General features: G+C 48.1%; 1 protein-coding gene across 1 annotated transcript in view; it reads right to left on the bottom strand.

Moving 5' to 3' along the window:
* The window catches only part of DLEC1 (deleted in lung and esophageal cancer 1), a gene marked incomplete at both ends in the record, with an annotated part of 64,595 nt that extends 56,695 nt beyond the window's left edge, over positions 1 to 7,900 (bottom strand). Inside the window, 5 exon segments of the mRNA XM_015415719.1 lie at positions 876 to 963; positions 2,359 to 2,440; positions 4,381 to 4,576; positions 7,409 to 7,444; positions 7,715 to 7,900. Of these exon segments, the coding sequence (XP_015271205.1) occupies positions 876 to 963; positions 2,359 to 2,440; positions 4,381 to 4,576; positions 7,409 to 7,444; positions 7,715 to 7,900 (588 nt within the window).
* Between the last annotated feature and the right edge of the window lie 1,852 nt (positions 7,901 to 9,752).

The following is a 9,752-nucleotide window of genomic DNA, read 5'->3' as shown; positions in this document are numbered from 1 at the left end:
CCCCCGGGGGGGGGGGGGGGGGGGGGGGGAATCAAATGAATAAATAAATTATACCTCTGAGGATGCCAGTCTCAGCTGCTGGCGAAACGGCAGGTCCTACAATTTCAAGGCCACGGCCATGCAGCTCGGAAAAATCTACGACAACTAACTGCTCTGAACTGACGTCATTTTTTGCTGCCATCCTGTTTTTATTGAATTGGTTTTTAATCGTATATTTATTGTTTTATCTCTGCCGTGAGCCGCCCTGACGCCGTCATGGGATGGGGCGGGATATAAATGCGATAAATAAATAAATAAATAGGTAAAGGTAAAGGTTCCCTTGCTCGAAAGCCAGTCGAGTCCGACTCTAGGGTTGTGGTGCTCATCTCCGTTTCCAAGCTGAAGAGCCAGCGCTGTCCGAAGACGTTTTCCGTGGTCATGTGGCCGGCATGACTAAACACCAAGGCGCACGGAACGCTGTTACCTTCCCACTGAATTGGTACCTATTTCTCCACTTGCAATTCCTTGCTTTCGAACAGCTAGGTTGGCAGGAGCGGGAACTAGAGACGGGAGCTCACTCCGTCATGCGGCACACTCGGGTCTCGAACTGCTGAACTACCGACCTTCCACAGCCTGCAGTTCAGCGTCTTAACCACTTGAGCCACCGCAGCTCCCAAGATAGATAGATAGATATAAAATCTACATCAAATAGGTCAGCTGGTGTTAGGTCTGCGGTCAGGTTCTTGAGCCGGAAGCGGCAGCTTTCCTTAGCTCTTCTGGCTGACGTGGAGCGCTCACGGAGGGAGGGCCTTACCTCCGGGAGGCATGGAATCCAGCCCCTGGGTCAAATCAGCGAACAAGTAATCTGCCCTCCCTGGAACCGAGAAGGAACTCACCCAGCCCAATGGCGAAGGTGGCCGTGGCCGGAGGGATGATTCTAAAATTCTGAGACGTGGAAGTCATGTTCTGTAACTCAACTGTCATCTACAAAGAAGGAAAGGTCGAGAAACACGGCAGCAAGACGCATATGATGATGTAATATCAAATCAGCCACTAGAGGGAGTACAACATGCACGGAACGGGGGGGGGGGAACTAATAGCCATCTGCATTGCAGTCTGCCTGTAAGGGCCAAGCTACGTGGTTGGGTTTTTGAAGTGTGGGGTCCAGGTCCCCAGGATCCAACATAGCAGCTGTGGGAAAAGGCTTTTTAGGAATAAAGGAGAGCCCAAATGGACCTGGAACGCCACTGCGGGAGGAGGAATGCCTTCTGCCTCCCCTCCCAGCCATTTTCCTGCACCAAAACAATTCTGGGGGGAGGAGGAGTTATTTCCTGCTTTTGATGCTCCATGCGCACGGAATACTCCATGCAGAGCAGCAAAAACAGGGAAGTAACTCATCCAGCACTATTTCTGCATGGTAAAAACGGCTCGGTGGGGAGGCAGGAGTCCTTCCTTCCACAGAAGTGATGTTCACAGCCCATTTGGGCTCGCCTTTATTTTTCAGAAGCCATTCTCTGCAGCTGCTGTGGGACTGAAGGGAACCCATGCTGGGTCTGGAGACCCTTGGCCAATGATCCCTCTAAGCTGTGGAGTCTTGTGAGCAAAAATTCTACTCTGTGAGCTGCTGGCATTAAAGTTGTGAGCGAGCGATTTGGCTCCTGCATAAATTAGTGTGCTCTGGAGCCCTCCTTCCTGAGCTGAGACAAAAATGTGTAAGCCGGAGGCTAAAAAGCTGTGAGCTAGCTCACACTATCTCAGCTTAGAGGGAACACTGCCCTTGGCCTAACTCTTCAAAAACCTAAACACATAGTTTGGCCCTAAAGGCGCTTTGAAAGAGAGGCGTTTCTGCATTCTCATTTTCCTCCCTTGTGTGTTCCTGTTGCTTCAGGGTTCCCCCCCCCCCCGTTCCGTGCATGTTTTACTCCCTCTAGTGGTTGATTTGATATTACACCGCTGTCTGTCTGGCATATCTCCCTGCAGATTTAAACTGTGGGTTTTTACGACAGGAATATAGCAGTGTAATATCAAACTGACCACTAGAGGGAACAAAACACATGTGGAACAGGGAGAAAACCCAAAGCAACAGGAAGGCTCAAGGGGAGGAAAATGTGAATGTTGAAATGTTGAAAAGCCGAAAGAGAACTGTGCTTCAGTCAGTAAAACAAACAATACAACTTTATTGAAGTCTTTCAGATATCTCCCTGAACTGAAGCTACTGATAAATCCAAAACATACGAGCGTGAAAAAAGGAACTTGTAGGAAACCCCCGAAACAAAGGAAAAAACAAAAAAAGACATACATAAAATTTGAAAAAATCAGGGCAAGAGGGCCGTGCCTTCAGAAGCGAAATCTCTTCTCTGCCCAACAAGAACGTCTCACCTCATAAACTTGGCCAACTTCATACTCAGAAAACAAAACAGCTGGAGGATTTGACAGAAAGATAGGAACGGCGTCAGAACTGCTGGAACGAAACAAAAAAAAAACTGTTGTAAGGTCGCATAGAGCTTTTTTTCGGTGACCTCATGGCCTTTGAGGGGCGGCCTCCAGATCTGCAAGGTTATGACTGTCCACCAGTTATACCAACGGGTTTAAATACATGGACAAATGTATTTATTTATTGATTTGATTTCTATCCCGCCCTCCCCCGCAAGCAAGCTGAGGGCAGGTCACAACCAGCGTTCCCTCTAAGCTGAGTTCGTGTGAGCTAGCTCACAGCTTTTTAGCCTCCAGCTCACAGATTTTTGTCTCAGCTCAGGAAGGAGGGCTCCAGGGCAAACTAATTTATGCAGTAGCCAAATTGCTTGCCCAGCAGCTCACAAAGTAGAATTTTTGCTCACAAGGCTCCACAGCTTAGAGGGAGCATGGGTCACAACATATGAATTCAATACATAGAATAATTAAAAACATTTAAAAACAATCCAATCCATAAACAATAATAATAAAATTCTAACCCGATCTAAAGATGACGGCTATTTCCGGGGTTCAGGTGGGTCTCCTTTCGACCCTGGATATGTTCAGCCCCTACTTTACATGCTCAGGCAGCACCTTCAGCTGCTTGAAGTTCCTGCCACCGATCTCTGTGAAGCCACTTTTGCTGTCACAGGTTCTTTTCATGCTTAAATGGTCTGAGTCCTACAAAGGGCCACTCTTTGGGTCCTTGTTGTTGTTGTTCAGTCGCAAAGTCGAGTCCGACTCTTTGCGACCCCATGGACCAGATCCACGCCAGGCCTTCTGGTCTTCCGCCGTCCTCTGACATTTGCTCAACTTCATGTTCGTTGCATCTATGACACTGTCGAACCATCTCATCCTTTGCTTTGGGTCCTACCAGAACCCTTTTAATCAGGAGAACTGCCCTCCACCAAGTGGGGAATGTATTCTTCAAGGGTGGTTGCTCCCCTTTCGTACAATTCTTCTGTGCTCTGATTCTTCCTTCTAAAGTCCCCAAAGACTGAACATCTTCTGCAACCGCTGCAAAGTATTTATTTGGCCAAATATTCCTTGGCAAGGGACTGTTGCCGGAACTGCGGCACAGCTTCCTAGGGCCGACTTTAGCTCAGGAGTCAGGATGGACAGCACACAACCCGGCACCCGTTTTTACCCTTGTCAGATTGACCAACTGGCTGTCTCGATGACCGCCTCCTGCCCTATGAACTATCCTGATCTGCTCACTGCCCACTGCCCACTGCCAAATAAAGGAAGATAAGAGGAGCCATGTTGGATCAGGCCAATGGCCCAGCCAGTCCAACACTCTGTGTCACACGGTGGCCAGAAATACCAGGTGCCATCAGGAGGTCCAGCAGTGGGGCCAGAACACTAAAAGCCCTCCCACTGTTGCCCCCCCCCCCAAGCACCAAGAATACAGAGCATCACTGGCCCAGACATATATGTACTGTGTGGTTGCTCAAGACAGAGTCTTCTCAGTGATGGCACCTAAACGTCTGGAACTTCCTTCCATTTGGCTTCTCTCTCAATGAGGTTAATTCTTCACAGAAACAGAGAGCCTTGAGTGACAAGCAATCTGAATGGATAGCATCAGCTGAGCAGAGAAAGGAGTCTCAGAGTGGCTTACAATCGCCTTCCCTTTCTCTCCCCACAACAGACACCCAGTGAGGCAGGTGGGGCCGAGAGAGTTCTGAGAGAACTGTGACTGGCCCAAGGTCACCCAGCCGACTTCATGTGGAGGAGGAGTGGGGAACCAAACCGGGTTCTCCAGATTAGACCCCGCCACTCTTAACCACTGCGCCAAGCTGGCTCTGTTCGTCCTCTTAGATAAGCCCCAAGCTCCCCTCTCTGCAATGTAATAATACTGGTCTATTTTACAGGGACGTTGTAAGAAACGTTGAGATAATGAGCAACCAAAAGAGCCATATCAATAAGGTCTGTTTCTATCGCGCAGCTTACCTTTCCACTACGGTCCTTTGTTTTCCTGCTATTATGCGCTGCACCTTCTTCTGTGGCAAAATCAGGGACTTGCCCCCATGAAGCGAGTTCGGCAGGAAAAAGCGAGGATTCCTCAGGAAGCTGTGCTGGGCATCGAGTCTCTTGAGGTAAGCGCGGTCTTGTTCCCTTTCCTTTTTGGACATGTCGTTCTTCCAGGCTAAACTTTGGGAGGGGCTAAGCTTCTAATGGCAGAGGCAACAGGAGGAGAAAAATGATTCTGGGTGTCATTCCGCTAGGAAATCGTTCGCATTCAACAGGACTGATAGGGCGGGCGTCTCAATTCTCGGGTGATTTAGAAATCTAACGACGGCAATCATGCACTGGCGTGATATAATGGTTAGGAAGTTGGACTAGGATCTTGGAGACCCGGGTTCAAATTCCCCTGCACCATTTTCTGGGTGATCCTGGGCCGGTCACTCGGACCGATTTCACACAAGAGCTGCGCCGCGGTCGCGCCTCCCTTTGCCCTGCTCCTATCTGTCAATTTCCCACTCGAAGCCGTGCGGCTGCGTTTTGACCTGCAGCTTCGCCCGATTTTCCCCGCGGTTTCATGATCCTCAAAAAAACAGGATCATGAAACCGCAAAATCGGGCGGAGCCGCGGGTCAAAACGCGGCTGCACGGCTTCGAGTGGGAAATTAACCAATAGAAGCGGGGCAAAGGGAGGTGCGACTGCGGCACAGCTCTTGTGTGAAATCAGTCTCTCTCTCCGCCTGATCTACATCACAGGGTGGTTATTATAAGGATAAAATGTGGGAGAGGAAAATAAGCAAATTAGGGAAACCGCCCTGGGAAAACTGACTTTCCCATTAAAATGAGATCGCAATCCCTATCAAACCAGATACTTTTCCAGCCAAAAAGGTTTTTTTTCATTATTTTTGTCAATGAAGATCTCTGTTTTGAGACCTCCTCTGCCATGCAAATCTTTCTGTCTTGATTAGATTACTATGAAGGAGGAGGAGGAGATTGGATTTATACCCCGCCCTGCACTCAGCGTCTCAGAGTGGCTTACAAACTCCTTTCCCTTCCCCTCCCCACAACAGACACCCTGGGAGGTAGGTGGGGCTGAGAGAACTCTGACACAAACTGCTCTTTCAGGAACAGCTGTGCCAGAGCTTGTGACTGACCCAAGGTCATCCAGCCAGGTGCAAGTGGAGGAGTGGGGAATCAAACCCGGTTCTCCCAGATTAGAGTCCGCGCACTTAACCACTACACCAAACTGGCAGACAATCAACAGAAGACCCTGTGTGAACACAACTGACGCCCCTCAGAATCTTCTGAATTTTTCTTTTCTTTCAGACATTTGTAGCTTCTCTTTTCCATTATCATTTCTCCCCTCCCTTTTCACTGTTTCTGCAATTCAATTCTAGTACTATTTCAAAAACATCCATAAAAGTCTAATTTAGAAAATGAAGAATGTGAAGACTGCAACCCCCCCACACCCTTACTTAGAAGAAAGCCCCCACTAATCGCTCTGGGGCTTACTTCTGAGTAAGCAGGCACAGGGTGAGAGTCTGCTCCAGGATCGCCGTGTCTCAGGCTTTCGCTCTCCCCTCCTCGCCCCCCAGGCCCAGACTCACATTTGAGAGCTCATTCACAGGGTGACAGGTTGAGGGCTGCCAGCTCACCCACACATGGGATGGCTAACTTCAAATGCATGCCTGCTTCGGGTAATTCCTCCACATACAGATTGGAGATGGTGGGGGGGACAATAATCTAGCTCTTCTAGATCAATGGGCTTTCCTGCATTCTGGTTTTCCTTGGTTGTGTGTTCCTGTAGTTTCAGAAGTTCTCTCTTTTCCGTATGTGTTTTGCTCCCTCTAGTGTTCGATTCGATATTACATCGGTTCGTATCCAACCTATCCCCCTGCGGATTTGAACAGCAGATTTTTATGCCAGACATAAAGTGATATAAAACTGAATTGACCACTAGAGGGAGCAAAGCACATGGAACAGAATCCTCCCTCCCGGAAGGAACAGGAACTCACAAGTGAAGAAAATGAGCATGCAGAAAAGCCCGATGGCACTGGTCCGTCAAAGTCAGTACTTTCTACTCAGACTGGCACCATCTCTCCAGGGTCTCTTGCAGAGGTCTTTCACATCACCTACTTAGTACTAGAAGAAGAGAAGATATTGGATTTATACCCCGCTTCACTACCCAAAGGTGTCTCAGAGCGGCTTACAAACTCCTTTCCCTTCCCCTCCCCACAACAGACACCCTGTGAGGTAGGCGGGGCTGAGAGAGCTCTTGACAGAGACTGCTCTTTTTCAAGAACAGCTGTGCCAGAGTTATGGCTTGCCCAAGGTCATCCAGCCAGGTGCAAGTGGAGGAGTGGGGAATCAAACCCGGTTCTCCCAGATTAGAGTCCGCGCACTTAACCACGACACCAAACTGGCTCTCAGTTTGACTCTTGTCTACTTGACTCTTTTTACTTAGGATTTATTTATTTATTAAATTTGTATCCCGCCCACCCCGCAAGCAGGCTCCGGGTGGGTTCCATTAGTGTTAAAACAATATACGATGACAGTTAACACCAATTTAAAACAAGATTAAAATAATCATACAATCCTAAAATACCATGCAGAATCTAGTTAATAACTCAGTAGCTAAAAACAGTGGTATGGTTCCCAGATGGTTGTTCAAGTTCAGGACACTGATGGGAGGCCAATCAGATGTGGGCAGGGGGGGATACCCACTGCCTCAACTAAAAGCCCAGCGGAAGAGCTCTGTCTTACAGACCCCGTGGAATTGTAATAAATCCTGCAGGGCCCTGATCTCATACGGGAGCTCGTTCCACCAGGTAGGGGCCAGGGCCGAAAAAACCCTGGCCCTAGTCAAGGCGAGTCGGACATCCCTGGGGCCGGGGACTACAAAAGGGTGTTGATTTGTAGATCTCAGTGCTCGGTGGTCCCGAAGGCATTCTGACCCCTGGCCGTTATAGGACTTTAAAGGTAAGTACCAGCACCTTGAAATGGATCTGGGACTGAACTTGGGACCTTCTGCGTGAAAAGCAGAGCCTTTTCCACTGAATCAGAGCCATTCCTCCTTCATCATATATAGTTCCCCCAGTTGCCAGTGCATAAACAGGTGGGGGGTGGGTGGGATCGATGCAGAATTCGAGATCCGATTACCAGGAGAATAGGGAAACGCAGCATCTGCAAGATGAAAGGACGTGGGAGAGAGTCTGGCCACAAAAGGTAGCAGGGCAGTGATGTGGAATTGGCGGCCAAATCCTGTGGACGGGTCTAAGGAGAATCTAAAAGCAACGAGACGATGGAACGGAGAGGTACCTTACAAGGTAGCTTCCGAACTTGGTATGGAATCTCTGTGGCTGACGACTCCATCGTGATGGAGGATACAGAAACTTCCGGCAGAGTCTCTAGTATTTTCTTTACATGTTCGCTTTCTTTACATATTTTATTCTCGGAAACACGCTGCTTGAAACTGAGGTTCTCTCCCAAGTAGCCAGGCTCTGATATCTCTGCAATTCAAAGAAGCACTTCAGTGGCACTGGAAACTTGCGGTGACCGATCTTGGATTGGGCAAAATTATTCGGAAATGGTGTATAGACAAAGGACATTTCCAGAAGATCTCTCCCCCCCCCTCATTCATGCGCACCAAGCCTTTTCCATATTGCAGGCCAGTGTTGTCCCCAGGAATGGGATGTGCAACCAGAGCTGAATGTACCTTTCAAGCGGCAATTTCCATTATTCCAACAGCTCACAGCAGGGCTGTTTTTGTAGCAGGAACTCCTTTGCATATGAGGCCACACACCCCTAATGTAGCCAATCCTCCAAGAGCTTACAGAGCTCTTCTTACAGGAGCTACTGTAAGCTCTTGGAGGATTGGCTACATTAGGGGGGGTGTCGAGGCACAGCCAGGCGCCATCAGGTCTAGCTGCTCTTCTTACAGGAGCTACTGTAAGCTCTTGGAGGATTAGCCAGGCGCCATCAGGTCTAGATTTCCCTACTAGAAGTGTGAAGACTATGTAGTTATATGGCAGGCTATTGAGCCTCTCTGACCAAATGGTCAGCCATCTGGCTTGTAACAGGAAACAAGGTATCAGAAAGACATTTCAGGGAAGACATGAAGCCTATAGAAAGCAATATTTCTATACAGTCGCTTAATATGCAAATGAGTACCTGCTACAAAAAGAGCCCTGCCAGTCACTGCAATCACGGGGATTGTTTCCAGTTAGCAACAGCTATACCTGCAAATAGCCTGCCTCACGTACCGGCTGCGTTCAAACATCCAGTTTAACTGTGGTTGAATACACATTGGCACAGACGAAGTTTGCACTAGGCTTGGTCACGCCCTTGGCTTTTCCCTGTTCCCCTCCCTGCTCATGTGGAGTGCATGATGATTTAAGACCCACCTGCTGTTGCCCACAACACACAAACACAGGCATGGGGTAAATTAGAAACAGTCTCATGAACATGATAAAGGTAAAGGTAAAGATTCCCTTGCTCGAAAGCTGGTCGAATCCGACTCTAGGGTTGCGGTGCTCATCTCCGTTTCAAAGCCGAAGAGCCAGCGCTGTCTGAAGACGTTTCCGTGGTCATGTGGCCGGCATGACTAAACACCAAGGCGCACGGAACGCTGTTACCTTCCCACTGTAGTGGTACCTATTTATCTACTTGCAATTTCTTGCTTTCGAACTGCTAGGTTGGCAGGAGCTGGAACTAGCTCACTCTGTCATGCGGCACACTCGGGTCTCGAACTGCTGAACTACTGACCTTCCACAGCCTGCAGTTCAGCGTCTTAACCACTTGAGCCACCGCAGCTCCATGAACACGCAATAAATGTATGTATAATTTACAACAATTAACAACCTCATCTTATGGAAAACTTCAAACAACTTCTAGATACAAAATATAGGGTAAATCAATCTGCTTAGACTTATACATTTATAATACTTCCATGAAAATTTACTGTTTTTATCAGATACTCCCATATCAATGGCCATATTAACTCACTTCTTGTATAAAAAGAACACACACAAAGAATTGTGGTCTGCCCATCCTGAACTTGGAGTACTGGGTATAAAGACCTTTCGTGCCTCTATAAAAGTAGTCCATTTGGCCACTGAACTGTGAAAATCCTCTATATTATCTTGTTGAGCAACCCAGTCTGATATTTTATCTGCTATTCAATAATCCCAAATCTTAACACATCATTGTCCTTGCAGCATTTTAAAATGTATTAAAATGGCCATGGCATCATCGTGGCAGTTACAAGGATGCCGTCATGTTTGGTTTGGCCCTGGCACAGATCTTAAATAGTGGGCTAGGCAATGTCGGAATGCTTTAGGGGCAAGAAGAAGAGAAGAGATT

Source organism: Gekko japonicus, unplaced genomic scaffold, assembly GCF_001447785.1.
Source record: "Gekko japonicus isolate JY-2015 unplaced genomic scaffold, Gekko_japonicus_V1.1 scaffold4882, whole genome shotgun sequence".
Lineage (NCBI taxonomy): Eukaryota > Metazoa > Chordata > Lepidosauria > Squamata > Gekkonidae > Gekko > Gekko japonicus.
Note: the sequence above shows the minus strand (reverse complement) of the source record. Positions and strands in the feature narration are given on the sequence as shown.